This window comes from Tachyglossus aculeatus, chromosome 13, assembly GCF_015852505.1.
Source record: "Tachyglossus aculeatus isolate mTacAcu1 chromosome 13, mTacAcu1.pri, whole genome shotgun sequence".
In the NCBI taxonomy this organism is placed as follows: Eukaryota; Metazoa; Chordata; class Mammalia; order Monotremata; family Tachyglossidae; genus Tachyglossus; species Tachyglossus aculeatus.
This window is the reverse complement of record NC_052078.1, coordinates 21,376,793-21,397,576: the sequence shown is the minus strand read 5'-3', so window position 1 is coordinate 21,397,576 and position 20,784 is coordinate 21,376,793. Positions and strand designations below refer to the sequence as shown.

Here is a 20,784-nt window from a genome sequence, read left to right as displayed (position 1 = left end):
TGTGCACAGAGCACTGTATTAAGTACTTGGGACAGTACAATAAGATCGGTAGACACAATCCCTGCCTACAAGGAGCTTACAAGGACCCAAGCAATGGAATTACTGAGTGATGCCAATGGTTCATCCAGCCCGGCATTCTGTCTCCACCATGATAAAAGGATGTTCGGAGAAACCACCTGATGGGTGCTCTCTGACATCAATGGATCATCTACCATTCATCACTCTTCCCTCAAAAACCCAACTTGTTCTTTAGTTGTTGCTCTCTCATCCATAAGCAATAAGCTTGAGAGAGAACAACAGGATTAATGGGCATGATCCTTGCCCTCCAGGATCTTACATTCTGTAATAATAATAATAATGGCATTTGTTAAGCGCTTACTATGTGCAAAGCACTGTACTATGCGCTGGGGAGGATATAGTGTAAGCAGACACTATAATAAATGACAGATGGCATGAAGTAATAGATTATAAAGTTATGTATCTAAGTACTATGGGAGTTGAGAGCCTTTAGGTGCTTAGGTGATGGGCAACTGCTGAAATGGCAAGTGGGCTGATTGGAAATCAAACAGGGAAAGCCTCTTGGAAGAGTTGTGATTTCAGAAGGGCTTTGAAGATGGGAGAGCAAAAAACTGTTACACATGAAAGGAATTCCAGGTGGGGCGGGGGCAGTCAGAGCAAGAGGTCTCTGGCAGAAGAACGAGCCACAGTGAGTGGCTTGAGAGGCCCAAAGAGCTGGATTGTAGAGGGAGAAGAAAGTGGACAAGTAGGAGGGGAGAGAGTTAAATGAATGCTTTCAAGCTAACATCAGGACGTTCAGCTTGCTATGGAGAAGGACAGGCAAACCACTGGAGGTTACTGAGCAGTGGGGAGACTTTGAAGAATGTCTACAAAAATCATCTGGGCAGAAGACTACAAAGTATGGACTGGAAATGGGAAGAGCAAGGAAGCAGGGAGGTCAGTGAGGAGCCTGATACGGTAGTTGAGTCGGGCTATGATGAGTGCTTGATGGCACTTTGGCTGGAGGGGAAGGAGCAGATTCTGCAGTTGCTGCGGAGGAAGAACCCACTGGATTTGGTGACGGAATGAATTGCGTGGGTTGAGAAAGACAGAAAGGAACCAGGGTTACAAGCACGAGAGATGGGGAGGATGGTGCTGTTGTCAACTATGATGAGAAATTTATGTGGCAGAGAGGATTTGGAAGGGCAGATTAAGTCCATTCTTCTCCAAATCTTAGTCCATCCTCAAATGGAAGCTTTCCCATCTCCCTGTCATCTCAACTGTTCTTCCCTTTACCTTTTCTGCATCTACGATGCCCTAGCTGATATGGCAACCAGAACCTCACGTATTAGTTTGGGTGTAGCAGGAGCACTATGTTTTAGACTTTTGCCAAGCTTGACCTTCCTAGTGAAGCCCAGCATTTTGTTGACAATTGATAACACAAGCCTTTCAGGGAGTAAATATTTGCTTTCGAGTGATGCGCACGCATGTCCTCTGATGCAATTACTGGTTTAAACTCCATAAGTTACAATGTAGCGACTCAGAAGGAGGCGCAGTTGAAACAAGGCATTTTCCTTCAAAGAAAGGAAGTGCAGCAAACAAAATATTAAGGATATAATTATAAGCCACAATTGTAGCCACAGAGAACAGACCTCTAAAGCCATCCCTCTGCCGTAGGTGCCAGCTATTTCATTTTGACTCGCAGGGGAGAGCGAGGGTGGGGAAGAGAGCTGAAGATAAGCTGGGGCTTTTCGTGGAGGATGTGGGATGAGGTCTGAGAGAAGCAGGGACTGGCAGGCTTTTGACAAGCTAATGTGTTTGGATGGCGGATCTGGGGCCGTCTCATGACCGCCTGCAAACTTTCACCTCTTTTTAGCGTTGTTTGGAGTTGGAGACCTGAGATGAGAGAGATGAGAGTTCGGTCCAAACAGCTGAGAGGGCAAAAACAACAGTTGCCCCCCCGGGCCCACTGGAACCAGGGAGGGGAGGGGAAATGGGGGGTTTGAATGAGCTACTGCTCCTCCCACCAATGGAATCACCACAGAGTAATAATAACAACACACTTCTGGTATTTGGCAAGTCCTTACCAGGGGCCAGGCACTGTACTAAGCGCTGGGGGAGACACAAGATAATCAGCTCCTACATGGGACTCACAGTCTAAGTAGGATGGAGAACAGGTATTGAATCCTTATTCTGCAGATGAGGGAACTGAGGCCCAGGGAAGTTAAGTGACTTGCCCAAGATCACGCAGCACGTAAGTGGCAGAGTCACTGATTCCCAGACTTCTCAATATAGTAAACTAGGCCTCGGTAGAACAAGCCTCAATAAAGAAGCAGTGTGGTCTCATGAAAGAGCAGGGGCCTGAGAGTGAGAGGACCTGAGTTCTAAGCCCAGGTCTGCCACTTGTCTGGTGTGTGACCATGTATAAGTCAACCTCACTTGGGCAAGTCATACAGTCTCTGGGCCTCAGTTCTCTCGCCTGTAAAATGGGGTTTAAGACTGTGAGCCCCACTCGGGACATGTACTGAATCTAAACTGATTAGCTTGTACTTACCCCAGCCCTAAATACAGTGCCTGGCATATAATAAGCACTTAAATACCATTAAAATAATAATAAGGCTACAGTCTTTCTTACCTTCTTTTTGAGGGACTTGTTTCTATCCTCCAACCAATCATCCATTTGCTCCTCAATTTCTTCTATGGACGTTCTGTGGTCATATAATGGCACATATGCATTCGTTTCCAAAGTTGTGTGCACAGGAAATTCAGATTTTGGTTTCTTTACTTTAGGCTTCTTCTCTTCTACACAATAAAAAGAAACACACATTGTTATGGCTATAATTGAGGCCACTTCACTCAGAGTAATCCAGGAAACCCACTCAAAAGTCAATTTTCTTCAAAGTTCACTTGCTCGTTAAGACTTCTAAAACATGCATAGAGTTTCTATGGCCTCCATTTTGTTTCCTCCACCTCTCGCTATTTTGCATATACCAAATTTCAAAGGAGCTGAGGAAATCTAATGAGAATATGACAAGCTCTGAGGGTAGACACCAGATCTCAGCAGCTCGGCCAGTGTCCAACCACCTCATCTGACCCACAGGTTACTGTCAATAAGTGGCATTTATTGTGCACTTGGTGCAGAGCACTGTACTAAGAGCTTGAGAGAGTACAATATAACACAGTTGCATGACATCATCCCAGGCCACAAGGAGCTGGGCCACTGATGAGCCCCCAGGAGTATTCCTAGAAATAAAAGTAACAGTGTTTACTCAATGGGCCCAGAGGGAAACAGACCTAAGCGCTTGGGAAGTATAAAACAAGCGACACATTCCATTCACCAAGCAGCATAACGTTTAATGGGGGAGAGAGAAGGTTCAAAAGTACAAATAGAATAATCAAAATAATTGAAAGTTCAAGGGCCTAGGTTCTAATTCCGGCTTGGACACTTGTCTGCTGTGTGTCCTTAGGCAAGTCACTTGACTTCTCTGGGCCTCAGTTCCATCACTTGCAAAATGGGGATTCAGAACCTGTTCTCCCTTCTCGTCAGACTGTGAGCCCGAAGTGGGACCCAAATATCTTCTATCTACCCCAGCAGCCTTGTACAGTGTTTGACACATAGGATGTGCTTAACTCCACAGTTATTATTATGATTATGACTGCATAACCAGAAGTGCTGAGAATGGGAATAAGTGTCCAAGTGCGAGAGAGGGCTGAGGGGTTTTTACAATTTGGGGTGTGGGGATTAATCTGGGGAAGGCATGTGGGGTGGGGGGCTTTAAAGGAGAACTTTGAATATGGGGTGGCCTGTGGTCTGTCATATTGGTGGGAAAGGAAGGGAGCTCTGAGCTTGAGAAGCTAAGTTAGCGAGGGGATGGAAGTGGATGGGTCAAGAGTGAGGCACAATAAGAAGGTCATTTTGGGAGGAGACGATGGAGAGACCAGCTGGGTCAGGAGGAGTGAGTTGGTGGTGAGTGTTCAAGTCTACTGTGCAGAGCTTTTGCTTTTTGTGAAAGGACTCAGGAGTCCAACTACCCCTGCACCCCTGTGGGATTGAGTAAATACTAATCAATCAATCATAGTTACTGAGTACTTACAGTGTGTACAGCACAGTACTAAATGCTTGAGAGAGTATGAGATTAAGACGATTTTTATGGGACCATGGATTTAATCTGGACTATGGGTATCAGCAGAAAGGACTAAGCATTGTAATGTAAAGATGGGGTTACTGTAATTTTTTTTAACATAAAGTCCTAATACCTTAAAAAATAAAAGAGCAGGACAATAGCATCAACAATCCTGAAAATGGTATAACAATAACAAAGTTCAGTGGCACCAGGCTTAATGCGCAAATAATTCTTAAATAACTTGGAAGGAATTTAACTCTCCACTCTTTAATCAGAAAAAGCTTTAAAGACCTGAACCATAATCATCCTTCTCCTCTCCTCACAAAAAAACAAAACATGACTATATCCTTCCTAAGGGAAGGTAGGCAATAGATTAATATTTTTTATGGTATTTGTTAAGCACTTACTATGTGCCAGGCACTGCTCTAAATTCTGGGGTAGATATATAGAAATCAGATTGAACACAGTCCATGCCCCACATTGGGTTTACAGTCTTAATCTCCATTTTACAGATGAGGGAAATAAGGCACAGAGAAGTCAAGTGACTTGTCCAAGGTCACATGGCAGACAAGTGGCGAAGCCAAGATTAGAACCCTGAACCTTCTTATTCCCAGGCCTGTGCTGTACCCACTAGGCCCCACTGCTCTAAGGCACAGACAGGAGCAGAAGTCAACCAGTCTTTACCAACCCAGTTGCTCCTACAAGATTATTCAACCAATCAGTAGCAATTATTGAGCACATACTATGCGGAGAAAACCATACTAAGTGCTTAAATGGGTATGGTAGAATTAATGGACATGATCAATGCTTGCAAGGATCTAACCATCTAGCAGGAGAGAGTTTATAATCTGGGGTTGGGGGGACACACTAATTAGGGACAGGAGAAAGTAACAGACATAAAGATGCAAAAATTGTGATGTTGGTTAAGCACTTACTTTGGGCCAAGCACTTTACTAAGTGCGGGGGTAGATAATCAGGTCCCACATGGGGTTCACAGTCTAAGCGGGAGAAACAAAAGGTACTGAATCCCCATTTTTGCTGATGAGGGAACTGAGGCACAGAACACTTAAAAGACTTGCTCACGCATGGTAAGAGAGTAGGTACAGGGCAGAGCCGGGATTAGAACCCAGGCCCTTTGACTCCAAGGACAGTGCTGTTTCCCTTACACCACACTGCTTCTCAAGTGCACAGGATAAGTATACAAGTGTTACTGGGGGAGGGGGAAGGATGTAAATACCCAAATGCTCAAGTGAGCAAGTGTCAAATGGGGGTGAGGGTGGGGGAGGAGATGAGAGATTAGCCCAGGAAGGCCCTCGGGAGGAGATGTGAGCCCACTGTTTTTAGACTGTGAGCCCACTGTTGGGTAGGGACTGTCTCTATATGTTGCCAACTTGTACTTCCCAAGTGCTTAGTACAGTGCTCTGCACACAGTAAGCGCTCAATAAGCACGATTGATGATGATGTGATTTCAGAAGGGCGCTGAAGATGGGAAGAGCAGTGGTCTATGGGGATATGAAAGGAAAGGTAATTCTAGGCAGAAAGGAGGGCGTGAGCAAGAGATCAGCAGTGGGAGAAATGAGAAAGAAGCACAGTGAGTAGGTTAGCAAAAAGAGAGGTAAATATATTACCAAATTATCCATTATATGTGTGAGTGAAGGAAATTAATCATCAATGCTATTAATTGGGCATGTACTGGGCGCAGAGGACTGTACTTGGGAGAATACAATAAAGTAGAGTTGGAAAACAGGAACCCTGACCTCAAGGAATTTACAGTCTAGACAGAGAAACAGTCACTGAGATAAATAGATAAGGGAAATGACAGGGCTCATCAATATATGCATAAGTGCTGTGGGCTGAGGGTGGGGGGAATGTCAAGTGCTTAGAGGGTAAAGACCTTAGTGCATAATCACAGATGAGGTGTGAGGAGTGAAAAGGGGGGTGTGGGTGTGGGGGTGTGTGGGTGTGGGGGGGTGTGTGTGTGTGTGTGAGAGAGAGACAGAGAGAGAGAGACACACAGAGACAGAGAGAGAGATGCAGACAGGGAGAGCTAGCTGAGTCAGAAAAATCAGGTTTAAAATAAATATCTTTTCCTGCACGCTTAACACCACAAATGGATTAGCTCCCATTTTCAATCAAGCCAAAGGGGGATTTGTAATTACAATGTTTTGTCATAATTTTTATGGATCAACTGAAAACCACTAAAGTTGTTGAGGCAGTTTTTTTCCCCCCCACTGTGGAGTTGTGTCCTTACTGTGGCTCTTGATTAGCCAGTAAATACAAAGGACCCATCGTATTTTTCTTCCACTTCTGGCTTTCCTCCTTTGAAGAGACGTTTTACAAAGTTTGCATCATCTCTGCTTTTCTGAAGATCATTGAGGTTCAGCATTTGGGTAGGACAAACAAGCAGAGCCTTCTGAATTAGAAAAGTGGGCTAATCTCTAATTTACATTTTAAATGATTCCTCTTCCCTGTGTATTTCATACTTCCCTGTTAAATGCTTCACACTTTGACCCCTCTTTCCCCCAATCCTAGGAGGGAAGGAGGGAGAAGGAGGGAGCTACTATGGAGGGAGGGAGAAAGGGGAGTGAGGGAGTGAAGGAAGGTGAGAGTGAGGGAGTGAAGGAAGGAGAGAGTGAGGGAGTGAGGGAAGGAGAGAGTGAGGGAAGGAGGGCAGAAGCAGGGAAGGAGGGTAGAAGAATAAGCAAACAAGTGCATAAATAGCACAGCATGTAAATCAACATGTGCTTGGGTCCTACAGGTGGCTATGCTGAGGGAGTCATAGGGATGATACCCGCCAAGGAATGCCTTCTGGAAGGGGTGGGTTTTCCACAGGGCTTCAAAAACAGGGACAATTGAAGGAGGGGAGTTTCAGGGAGGGAGACCAAGGCGGGTGAGCAAAGGCACAAGGAGCAGAGCGATCTAATGGAGAGCAGGGCTTTGGGAGTCAGAGGAAATGGGTTCTATTCCGGGCTCCTCCACTTGTCTGCTGGGTGACTTAGGGCAAGTCACTTCACTTCTCTGGGCCACAGTTCCCTCATCTGTAAAACAGGGATTCAATACCTGATCTCCCGCTTAGACTTTGGATCCCGTGTGGGACCTGATTTGCTTTTATTGACCTCAGCACTTAATACAGTACTTGGCTTTAAATGTATGTAAAATGTTTACTATAATCTGTAATTTATTTATTCATATTAATGTCAGTCTCCCCCTCTAGACTGTAAGCTCATTGTGGTGGGGAATGTGTCTGTTATACTGTACTTTCCCAAATGCTTAGTACAATGCTTCACACACAGTACGCACTCAAATATGACTGAATGAATACACTTAAATACCACAATTACCATGATAAGGAGAGATGCAGGTAAGCACTTTAAATACCACAATTACTACTATTAAGACAGATGCAGGTCAGTGAGCCAGTTAACTCTAGAGAAGGGCAATGTGCGAAATCTAAGGACAGGAGGATAGAGCAGTGAGCAGGAGAGCCTTGAAGCCAATGGTCAGAAATTTTTTGCTTGATGTGCAGGGAAATGGGGCGTGTTTGGAGGTTTTATTAAGAAGGGGAAGGAGGTGAGCTGAATGATATCAGGAGAACACTCGGGATAAATTTGGGGCAAGTATACAAAAGCCTGAGCCAGCAAATTCCTTGCAGTGGAGTGGTCAGCATAGCTGCATGTTCCATTCCAAGAGCAGCAAATAAGGGAAAGAAAACCCCAACTGCCAATTCCAGAAAAGAGTGTGTATTTGGGAGACCCTGTAATAGCTCACCTGAAAAAATGAAATCCCTAGTATGCATTCAATCGTATTTACTGAGCGCTACCTGTGCAGAGCACTGTATTAAGTGCCTGGGAAGTACAAGTCGGCAACATATAGAGACGGTCCCTACCCAACAATGGGCTCACATTACTACCTCCATCTTCTTCAAGAGCCCTTCCCCAAATAAGCCCTCATTTCCCCTACAACCTCGCCCTTCTGCATCACGTAAGCAGTCGGATCTAAACCCTTTAAGCACTTATTATTCACTCCAACCTCAGCCCCACAGTACTGCTTAATGTCCATATCTGTAATTGATTTTACAGTCTGTCTCCCTCTCCGGACTGTAAGGTCCACGTTTACCAACTCTTACATTTTACTCTCCCAAGCTCTTAGTACAGTGTTCTGCACAAGTGCTCAATAAATACCATTGCTCAGTTGATTGATAAGTCTTGGCCCTATATCTGCCATTGTTCAGAGCAGGGGCCAGTGAAAGCCACTGGGATCTTCTCTAAGTGCACAAAGCAGGTGGATGGGGAAAAAGTGTATCATTGCCTCTTTATCTCTTAGCACAGCCCTTGGCTTTGATCTCTCCACCTATCATTTTTTCCCTTTTGTTATTAAAGCTGTGATTTTTACAGACATTTTCTTCAAATAATAAATGGATCCTATATTTCCCAACACATACTATGAGCAGTGTTTCATTAACATCATACCTATAACCAAAAGCCTTTGCTTTGATTCAGGGAGCAGAACAGTATGGACATACAAAACAAAAGAAAGACTGAAATGTTGCACAAAGTCAACAAGCTACACTTGTAAGGATATTAATTAGAGGCAAATTTGAACTTCAAGTTGATAAAGATTCGGGACAAAGAAATAAGGAGTGCCAAAAACTCTACACAGATGTCTGCAAAATAGGCTGTCATTTTGGCACAAATATTTTTCAAATAGGAATTTACAATATTTACTTTCCAAGAGTTTGTCTTTTTTCACAACTTCACTCTTCTCTAGAAAAAGCATCCTTTATCCAAGGCCTACACACTGCATTCTCTCAAATTTGCAAATTATAAGGAATTCCCCCTACACAGTTCTAGTTCAACCCTCAGAGAATATTGCACCATCTCAGCAGTAAGGCAGACAGACATGAGGGCAGATTAGCAATTAGGTCATGAAAAACAGGCAGCATAAAACAGCTATTGCTAATCTGCATGAGATGCATTTACTCAATTAAGTAGATGGAAATGTTATTATGAACTCAGTATTCCAATGATGGTCTTTAAAATTAAGAAGGATGGGGGCAAATGAAATGCACACTGGGGGATTTTCGGCCTTTATACATTAATTCTAAAGTATACAATGCAGAACACCGTAATAAAGTTAACAAAATTAATTAAAAGATTCTTTGCATGTAACCATTGGAGACTAAATTTTTTTTTTCTAAAAACCATGCATTTCTGACATTAATAGTGAAATGTGCCTCTGTTCTTTAATATCCTTAACGATGAACACCTTTACCTTTTCTAAACATACAATAGATCAGAGAAATTACAGAGAGAGAAATGCCCTATTATATCTCTTAATAGCAACAATGACCAAGTGTGAGATGTTTTTCTCCCCAATATTATACTTTGAGGACTTATTCAAGTATGGGGCGGAGGAGGATATGTGAAGAGCTGGTGGAGAATCTGTAAAGACTGTGCAGCAATCATAGAGAATGGAAAACATTTCCCAAATATTAAACATTATTTTTCTTAATTTAATTCCATTTCCCACTCTTGCTTTAATGGTCAAGACTAATATACTCAGTAGAGCCAGGTCACATTTGTATAAGAATTGCCAGTACAGACATCAATAATCATACTTTCATTAACTAGAAGCAAAAAACTATTGCAAAACACAAATTTTGAGGCAGCGGGGGTGGGGAATCGATCATTTCCTTTTTAAACATTAGTTCCCTGTATCAAGAGAGAGGAGTAATGCTTTTAAATTCTGCTTTATTTTACACAATAATAATGATGATGGTATTTGTTAAGCGCTTACTATGTGCCAAGCACTGTTCTAAGCACCGCTAACTACTAGTAGTAGTAACAGTAATAATGATAATTGTGGCATTTTTTAGGCACTTACTATGTACCAAGCTCTTTATTAAGAGCTGGAGTAGAAATAAGATAATTAGGTCCCATATGGGATTCACAATCTAGTACATGGGAGAACAGGTATTGAGTCCTCATTGTGCAGACGAGATAACTGAGGCACAGAGAAATGAGGTGACTTGCCCAAAGTCACAGAGCAGATAAGTGGCAGGGCTGGGATGAGAACGCCAGGTCCTCTGACTGCCAGGACCGGGCTCTTTTTAAAAATAATAATGGCATTTGTTAAGCGCTATATGCCAGGCACTGTACTAAGCACTTGGGTGGAGACAGCAAATAGGGTTGGAAACAGTCCCTGTCAATCCCGATTTTACAGATGAGCTGAGACACAGAGAAGTGAAGTGACTTGCCCAAGGTCACACAGTAGACAAGTGGTGTAGCCAGGATTAGAATCCATGACCTTCTAACTCCCAGGCCTGTGCTCTATGCATTACACATATACCTACTCATTTATTCATCAGCTCATGCAAACTGTCTCCTAAACTATTTATTAAAAATTATGAAAGTATCTTCATGTACTGTATATATGTATCTTCCTGTATATGTTTGTATTTATTACTCTATTTATTTTACTTGTACATATTTATTCTATTTATTTTATTAATCTGTTTTGTTTTTCTGTCTGTCTCCCCCTTCTAGACTGTGAGCCCGCTGCTGGGTAGGGACCATCTCTATATGTTGCTAACTTGTACTTCCCAAGCGCTTAGTACAGTGCTCTGCACACAGTAAGTGCTCAATAAATACAATTGAATGAATGAATGTACTATTGCATACGCTGATGTTACTGCATTTTCAGACCATCCTACTCTTGGCCCTATCATAAATAGCAGAAGCAGCGTGGCTCAGTGGAAAGAGCCCGGGCTTTGGAGTCAGAGTTCATGGGTTCAAATCCCGGCTCCGCCAATTGTCAGCTGTGTGACTTTGGGCAAGTCACTTAACTTCTCTGTGCTTCTGTTACCTCATCTGTAAAATGGGGATTAAGATTGTGAGCCCCCCGTGGGGCAACCTGATCACCTTGCAATTTCCCCAGCGCTTAGAACAGTGCTTTGAACATAGTAAGCGCTTAATAAATGCCATTATTATTATTATTATAAATACCAATAGAATTTTATCGTGCATATTAACATCTATAGAATTCTGATCAGTAATGCTAAAATTAAAACTTAGGTTTCCAATCCAAAATACGCCCAAGCAACACATTTGCAAAGTAAAACACTAATGACCCTAAATATTTTGCCTGTGAGAACAGCAGCAATGAGAGGTCATAATACATGTGTGAGCAATCTTTTCTCCAACACATCTTAAAGAGATGGATTTCTTATCTTGAAAATTTCCCTGCTGTAGACTATCGGGACAATTACTTTCCCACAAAGGCATTTGTACTGTGAAAATATGTCTATACTAAAATACTGATTTTATTTTGAGAAAAATCCCCCAGTGCAGTTAATCCATTATAGGGGTCTGAGAGAACAATCCAGATCCGTTAGCACTGTTCCGTGGGAGCCCCAAAACGGAGGTTACTGGGGGCTCTGAAGGGGGAGGGGCCTGGCTGAGGCATGTGTCATGGGAAAGTGCCTTGTTTATTTTTAGTTGTGACACCATAGATGGCAATTAAAGAGGTGTGTTGGGGGGGTGAGGCTGTGAAGGAATCAGAGACCCTGGGTCAAGGTATTGTCTACAGGCTAACACAGTTGGTCCAGGGTGTTCAATGGCAGATGATATCTAGGAAAAGTAACCAGAGGCCTGTCAGAAAACTAGAGGCAAATGAATAGCCCAAGGCCAGGATTTTGTGAATTTTTAAGCCTTGAGGAGATAGAAGGCACTCCGGGGTTCAGAAAGATGAGCAGAGGAACTTCAGGTCAGCTGCAAGAAACTGTGGGTATTTGCACTGAGGTTTTATTCTGAGGAGAAGGAACTGCTTTATCATTCGAATTTCTGGTTTTCTGGTGAACTAGATGAGGGAAGTTAATTGGTAATATAGGGAAGCTAATTGGTAATATCTTTGGGCACCTATAAAAATGATCACAACTAGGTCTGGCTCTTACTGGGCAGCTGGAAAATGTCCTCCGCTCAGCTGAGCCAGGAACTCTTCTCCCTGGTTTTAGGGGCTTTAGACATTACCACGAATTTTCCCTTCCAGGAAGCTTTCCAGGAGTGGGGAAAGGACATAAGCTTTTTTTGTCCAGGGCACCTTATAAGATATTCAGAAGTCAAGAAAATCCCAACAGCTCAGCTGCACGGAGAATGCAAGATAATGGGTCAGGAAAGAGTAAGCTTCCCTGGCTCAGAGTTGGTATCTTAGCGACACATGTCATTGCAAAGGTAATGAAATCATTTTTAACTCACTCTGAAGGATTTCAAGTTCAGCTCTGGCCAATGCATCTTCTTTTTCCTTCAATTTTGTTTCCTTATATTCAACATAAAATTGTCTGGCATCCTTCAAAAGAAATGGCAAAGGACTTAACACCTTAAACAGTTCAAAAATTCACTGTGGCACATTTTCAAACTATTCCATTTTTAATAAACAGCCCATTCATTAAAAGCAGTGGTTCTGGTGAGAAACACTTTCAAATGGTGTGGTGAACATAATTAACAATGCTTTCCTTCAACTATTTCTCCCATGATTTCATAGAGAATTTATCAGATAGGGCACTTCTCCTCTTTCCAAGGAGACACATTTACATTTTCCCAATGGTAAGTCAAATACAATCAACTTTCAATTATCCATGCTAATGGGGGACAGGGGTAGAAGGACAAATTAAATCAATGGTTAATCCAAAAAAAAAAAAAAAACCCACCAAACCCTTTGTGGCCTCTTGCAATCTTTTCATCATCTTTATCAACAGAATTTGAGTGCCTAGTTTGGGCCAAACACCTTATAAAAATTACAATAAGAGATGGCCCCTGCCCTAGAGAGGCTTATAATTACAATGGAGGAACAGGCAAACACAAGAGTATGAACATGTAATTAGTTATTGTGCAAAAGGATAAATAGCTGTAATATTCATTTAATCTTTCATCTGTCTTTCCCTGGAGGAGGGGCAAATGATCAGAGAAGAGGGGTAATAGGTTGACAGCAGGATGCAGGAGGAGAGGCTTGACGAGAACTTTTACCATCCCATTCATAAGGTAAGGATAATGTCTGGTTATCACAAATGTCCATGCCCTTGGCCAACTTCTGACCAACCACACCTGTCCTGATGTTCCCTCTTAAGGATGGACAAATGGATCAATGAGTTAGCCCAGTAAAATCCTGAGGAGGAGAGCCAGGGGAAGATCACGAGGGTGAACTTGAGAAGCACCACGGCCTTGGGGAAAAGAGAACGCACCTGGGAGTCAGAAGAACCTGGGTTCTAATCCCAGCTTTGCCACTGGTCTGCAGGGTGACTTTGGGCATGTTACTTCACTTCTCTGTGCCTCAGTTCCCTCATTGAGGCTGTGAGCCCCTTGTGGGACCTGGATGGACTGTGCCCAATCTGATTAGCTTTTATCTACCACTAGTAGAGTGCCTGCCACAGAGTAAAGGCTTAAAAATACCATTAAAAAAAAAATCTCTCCACAACTCAACAGGAGCCCCGGAAGAGAGGAGCAGAGCCAGGATTCCCACATCTGGGTTTCTCAGCAGCCTTCCTGACTCTCTCTTCATTGGACCATTCACCCCTGCAGTCTTTGGCAACCCCGCTTTAGTGATTACTGCCCCTCCTACTTCCATTTCATATTAATGTCTGTCTCCCCGTTTAGACTGTAAGCTCATTATGGGCAGGGAATGTATTTGCTAATTCTGTTGCATTGTACTCTTCCAAGTGCTTAGTAAAGTCCTCTTAGCACATACTAAGCACTCAATAAAAATGACTGATTGACGGATTTGTCCTGTCTCGTATACTACTATTTGATGATAACATTCCCAGGAATATTTCATTATACTAATAGCAGACAGTTCCTTCACTCAAAATATATACGTATGTATGCATGTATTAATTGCAAGGGCATTTTCCCTAGCGCTTAGCAATTATAATTTTAACAAGGGCTTGCTTGGAAAGGTGTACCTGAGTGGGAGATGGTATCACATCTAGGTGGACTATGGGGAGAGGGAGCATTAAGAGTTAAGGTAAAATGGGATGTCACTCTCTGGGGTGTGGCCAGGACTCTTTTTTGCTTTTGGTAAATCAGGCTGCCCAGAGACCAGCAGCTGGCAGTTAGAGGCAGGGGGCTGAAAGACCACACTTGGGTTCACTTTTAGGCAGGGAATTTTTACACTAGACATGGACTCCACTGGCAGAGCAGTCCCCTTGCTGGGTGACTCAGTTTGGGACCTGGTTTAGATTACTACAGCATACATTTTTAGATTTCTCACACCCAACTCTCTCTAGGTTTTTCCAGTTCAATCTGAAAATTCAGCAGCCTAGAAAGAGATCAGGCATTTAAACTAAACCTAATCATCAATCACTCTAGTGAGTCCCTAATGAAAAACGGATTAAGGCAAACTTGGCAAAATAAAGAAACACAATAAGAACCATAGAGAAGCACTGTGGCTTAGTGGAAAGAGCACAGGCTTGGGAGTTAGAGGATCTGGATTCTAATCCTGGCTCCACCACTTTTCAGCTGTGTGACTTTGGGCAAGTCACTTAACTTCTTTGTGCCTCAGTTACCTCATCTGTAAAATGGGGATTAATTCTGTGGGTCCACATGGGACCCACGTATCTACCCCAGTGCTTAGAACAGTGCTAGGCACATAGGGCTTAACACAAAATTAGTTTATTTGCACAGATAAGCTTCTAAGCTTGATGTTGATAAACATATTTTGATTACCATTCAAAATAAATGCCCGAGCAAGAAAAAGAAAATACAGTTATTCAACCACTTTACAAGCAGGAGATATGGGGCCACCTTCAGAGTTATCTAATGGAAAAAGCATAGACCTGGAACTTGAGACCATGGTTTTAAACCAGGCTCTGCCACTTGCCTCATTTGCCACCTGCCTCTTGAATGACCATGGACAAATCACTTTAATCAAACAATCATTATTTACTGAACGCTTACTGTGTGCAGAGCACTGTACTAAGAGCTTGGGAGAGTACAATATAACATATTGTATATTGTGTTCAACTCACAATATAGTGTGAGTTGGTAAGCACGTTCCCAGCCCACAATGAGCTTTACTTCTCTATGCCTCAGTTTCCTCACCTGTAAAATGGGGATTAAGTCCTACTAGACTATGAGCCTCATATGGGCAGAAACTCTGTGCAGGCTGAGTTGTGGCGGATCTCTTGTGTATTTGTTGTGGATGATGATGACAACAGTCACATTGGCATTTACTTAGATTAATTTCACCCCATATTGGACAAAGGGCTGTGAGCTTGGGCCCTAGATGCAAATTTTCAAGTTTGCCATGGCCACCAAAACAGAGCAAACCTCCAGCAGAGAATGAAGTATTATCTGGAGCAATCTCAACCTTCAGTGAAAATTTCTGTGCAGAAACAGTCAAAAGGAGTCACTCAGCTAAAAAAGTCAAATGAAAATGTAAGTGTAAGAATAATTACTAATCTGTTTAAAAATATTTCAAATATAAGCCATTCAAAAAAAAAACCAGAGGAAAATCCATAAATGAAAGAGAAAATGAAAAAAGTAGCAATGAAATGTAGAAGTAGGGGGGCCTTTTCAGCATCAGGGCAAATTTGAAAAATGAGAACATTTACACAGTGTAATTTACTAGGGCAGTCATTTTCTCTATTCCCTTTGCAATTCTTCAAATGAGTGCATTAAATAAAGCTTCCGCTAGTAACAGTCCAACTAGTGTTATTATGATTAAGGTTCATATGTACTAGAGGCTTCTTTTCCAGGAAATTTTATTTTTTCCCCTCCCCCATTTTTCTGGACCTGAGACCTGGGGATGCCGGATTGATTGCTCACCAGTCATCACCAGTTTTTTAATTTTGCTTCTAAAACCTGCCTCAAAGCACTGCTCCCGTTCTACATTGAACTAATTGAGTCTACTACATGGTGTTGATTAGCTATTCTCCTGCCCCACTCTGTAGCCAAAATGGTTATTTTTCAACTGTAGGCTGAATGAGGATTAATGCACTGAAAGCAGTGTATGAGAAGACAAAGAAATAAACATTGGTGCCCTGACAGGAAATGGGAAGCCAGCTCATGATTTCCCTGCTGGAAGTCAGGAGACCATGGAAAATGGAGAGCCTAAAATACTCTCCAGCTTCACTGATTCCAAGATGCAGATTTAAATCTGTAGGTTCATCTTTAGGTTGACTTAATGGACCCATTTTTGCTCAAATAAATGAATGTCTCTCAAGTGTACGGTAACAGGAATGATGCACTCCCCGCTTTCAGTTCCATAACTCACAGCACTAATGTTCTTTCTGCCAGGAGAAACATTGCTCAAAGCTTCTAGAGAGAAATCGTTTCTGGGCGGGGCTTTTGTTCCGGTGAAAAAACACAGAGATGCCTTCCTGGCTGATGGGCTCCTGTGAGAACCGACTCCCCGATTCAAGCATCTCACAAGCCTTTCTTTGTGTCCAACAGTCAATAAAATACATGAGATGGGAAGCCAGAGAGAAGCAGCTACAGGGAACAGCTCCCCTCTTCACCCCCACCGGCAAATGCAGTTTCCAGGGAGCACAGCACTGTGGTAATAACAATAATATTAATTATGGTACTCATTAAGTGTTTACCAGGTGTCAAGTACGGTTCTAACAGCGGGTGTAGATACAAGTTAAACAGGTTGGACACAGTCCCTGTTCCACATGGGGCTCACTCTTAATCCCCATTTTACATGTGAGGTAACTGAGGCAAAGACAAGTGAAATGACTTGCCCAAGGTCACAGAGCAGACAAGCAGAGGAGCCAGGATTAGAATCCAGGTCCTTCTAACTCCCAGGCTAGTGCTCTATCCACTAAGCCATGCTGCTGTGGTGTTAGTTGCTGGGTAATGTACATTATTTGGATCTGGTGATGAGGACATCAGACATGAAGGCTAAGTCTTGGTTCTGAGGCCTGCAGCATTCATTCATTCATTCGTATTTATTAAGCGCTTACTGTGTGCAAAGCACTGTTCTAAGCACTTGGAAAGTGCAATAAAGCAAAAAAAAAAAAGAGACAATCCCTTCCCACAATAGGTTTACAGTCTAGAGGGCAGAAGCTGATAGAATGATAGTGCTTTGTGCAGTGCCACTTGCCATCATTTTTTCCCTTTCCCCTCTTCCCACTGGGGCACAAAGTCCACTGAGTGATTAAGGTAATGATCAGGTAAACCCTTTATAATCTACATGCACTGAAACTCCAGTGGAATTTTGGCTTTCGCAGCCCAAATCCTACGATTTTCCTGGAGAGAAGGGGTCAAGTTTTCAAAATCTAGCCTTCCCACACAAATCTCGGATTCCTCATCTGATTCAGGTTACTCTGAATATTCCAGATACCATCTTCCACAAAGAAGGGAATGTGGTCCAGTGGAAAGAGGTTCGGGAGCTGAGACCCGGATTACAGTCCCATTGCTACTAATGGTTCTTTGCAGAAATTTAAGCAAGTCACTTAACCTTTCTGTGTCTCAGTTTCTTCAAATGTGGAATAATAAATGGGGATAATACCTCTTCTTCCAAAATGTAGGGATAAAATGAGATAGTTACCGTGCAATAGAAATATGAAAGCAGTGTATCTTTAAAATACATATTATAAATTATTTATTCATTGATTTATTTATTCGTATTAATATCTGCCTCCCCCTCTAGACTATAAGCTCTCTATGGGCAGGGAACCTGACTGCTTATCCTGTTGTACTGTACTCTCTCAAGTGCTTAGTCAGTGCTCTGCACATAGTAAGTGTTCAATAAATATGATTGACTGATTATTAAGTGTTGGGAGAGTATAATAGTAATAACAATAGTGATGATAATAAGCACTCACTATATGCCAAACATTATACTAATCAGACTGTGGGCCCCATGTGGGACAGGAACTGTATCTGACCTGAACAACTTGTTACTTACCCCAGTACTTGGAACGGTGCTTGACACACAATAAGTGTTAAACACCACAATAATAGTGATAACAATAACAGCACACCTCCAGATCTCTCATTAGGGAAACCTATACTGAGTGGTTCACACATCTTCAAAGAATATGCCACTTTCTCCCCTTTGCCTAGTTAAGGTCAGGTCCAATAAAAAAAAAATGTGAAAGCGAATGAGCTTCACTTCATTTCTTTCTACATTGTTTCTGAGAGAGGCTGAGGAGAAGACCAAATTGGCCGCACCCTCCTTTATTTGCACCCACTCATTTCTAATGGGCAATAAGCCCATCCGCCTCAGCATTGCTCGATCTGACCAAGGGATCATCCTGACTCTGGCCAGCCCACCAGCACACCTGAAAGCAAGGGGGTGATGGAAGCCAAAGCCTCCACGGACTCGGCACTGGATGAGCAATGGCATTAGCTTCATCTCAACAGCATTTTTGGTGTATGTGCTGGGGGCGGGGGGGGGAGAGGGAAGCACCCCTCAGGACCAGAAAGGGGGTTGGAACCAAGTTGGTGGCTCTGCCCCTTGCCTCTGCCAGCAGGCACGATGTTCATTCATTCATTCAATTGCATTTATTGAGCGCTTACTGTGTGCAGATCACTGTACTAAGCGCTTGGGAAGTACAAGTTGGCAACACAAGTTGGATGTGGTTCCTAGCCTTGTCAGGGTCCTCCGGGGCTCCCGTCATCCTCACTGGGCGGCTCTCACCCCCGTTTTCTGGCATCTAGGGGCAAGCAATGTCCTGAACCCCACCCAGGAACACAGCCCCCGGGTGTCACCAGCCAGCAGCAGTGGCACTGAGGGTGGCCAGCCAAGACAGAGCTGCAGTGGACGGGGAGCCTGCCAGGCAGAGAAGGGGAAGGCTTGACCCACCAGGGTAGGAGGAAGGACCCAAGAGCGGCCTCTGGCCCTGGGCCTCCAGACAAGCTCAACGGCAGGAGAGAGGGAAAGGGCGTTGCTGCTGCTTCCCAGACCCACACAGGCACCAGCTCCCCCAGCCCCACCGCCACGGGGGCAGTTCCCACTGAACCCTGGACCCCTGAGGTGGGAAGGAAAGGAACTGATTGTCCACGATGCCCCTTCTCCCCTGAGCCACATGCATCTGGCAAGGGCCCAAAAGCACCAGTGGAGGAGGAGAAACAGTGAATCCCTTTTCCTTCCCCATCCTCTCCATCCCAATCTTCCCTTTCCCTTCCTCACCCCTTCCTTCACCACCTCTTCTACTCTGTTCTCATTCTATCAATTGTATGTACTGAGGGCTTACTGTGTGCAGAGCACTGTACTAGGCGCTCGGGAGAGAACAATACAACAGAGAAGGGAGACACGGTCGCTTCTCTCAAGGAATATTTCCCTTCATCACTACTCTTGGTGTTCATCGTGCAAGTTTGACAACCCTCAAAATGAAAAGTCGGCACCCCTACTTTGAAGAACCAGGTGGTAGTTGCCCTCCTAGCTATTTTTAACCCACCTCACTGGGCCACAAAAACTATCTGCCTGCTCTTCAAACACAGATTCCTAGTAAAAGGTTTAAAAAAGGTTCTAGAAAGGAGAGGTAGAATTTATTCAATTTCAAGTTGCCCCAGGGCAAGTATGCTGTGCTAATTTGAATATCTGGTGCAGGCCCCAGTTTTTCTTCTTCATTTTACAAATGCCAAATTGTTCTAGGATCGGGAACAATACTTTCAGATTACATTCAAAATATTACTAAGCACATGCTTATTAAATCACTAGCTTCCTATTACATTGTTAATTTGAACTTGGTTGAAGTTAGCAAGCCTATCAGACACTGACTACACAGTGGCTTCTTAAAATATACTGATGGCCTTAGCCTAATATGTTGGAGTGGAACCCCACACCCGAGGTCTTAAATAAAACTGGTTACCTAAGAGAAACTAAACTGGACAACAAAAGGTTTGAATAGTCAAGTCACTGGGAGGGTATTATACTTTGACATGCCACTTCTGACCATTGTTATGAAATGCAAAAAATTGTAGGTGGGCAGCAGGGAAAAAGTTTACACACTGGTTTAGAAAAAAAAATTGCAAAGCTGATAGATTTGTTTTAAAAAGTCTTGATTGAAATGAGTCAATTTTGCCAAACTACCATCATCAATGGAAACCTCATGGACAATTAGCATAAGGATTTAGGCAAAAGGCTACCTAGACATCTCTCTCAATTTCATGATATAATTTATAATATTTTGAATTTATGTGGCATTTTCCCCACAAAGAATTCAAAGTACTTCCTATACCATATTTCATTTCATCCTCAACTGTCCTTAAAATTTAGGCAGGTATTAGAGAGGAACTGGAGTGCAACAAAGCTAAGTGGTTCTCTCAGGGTCACACAGTTGGCACCTGCAGTTTCAGGAAACGTTTCCTAGAATAACAGTTGGATTACAACTGTTCCAAGCATTCTTGATCTGGTAAAACTCTCATGTTCTGTATTAGTCTGCTAAAATAATGGGGTTATCCCTGTTCTTGTTGACAGTGAGTACATGTCATTTGCCTGTTGCAATAAACTACACCCTCTGGCCACAAACACCAGAAATAATCATTTAAATTTGAAAATGTGGACTATTTCTATAACATAAAACATAAACGGAAACAAAACATTTACTTGATTAAGTGGCATTAAACAATAGAAAACAGCAAAACTACATAAACATATTAAACAGGCTTTTGATGCCATGCAGCCTCTAGAGGAGCATAAAAAAAAAATCAGAAACACAAAA

The 20,784-nt window shown here is 42.9% G+C and overlaps 1 protein-coding gene across 1 annotated transcript in view; it reads right to left on the bottom strand.

Moving 5' to 3' along the window:
- The window catches only part of DNAJC1 (DnaJ heat shock protein family (Hsp40) member C1), a 143,968-nt gene that overhangs the window by 50,602 nt on the left and 72,582 nt on the right, over positions 1–20,784 (bottom strand). Inside the window, exons 7-8 of the mRNA XM_038755651.1 lie at positions 12,374–12,464; positions 2,633–2,799 (exon numbers count right to left, since the gene is read on the bottom strand). Coding sequence (XP_038611579.1) covers positions 2,633–2,799; positions 12,374–12,464 — 258 coding nt within the window. The remainder of the gene's footprint in view (positions 1–2,632; positions 2,800–12,373; positions 12,465–20,784) is intronic.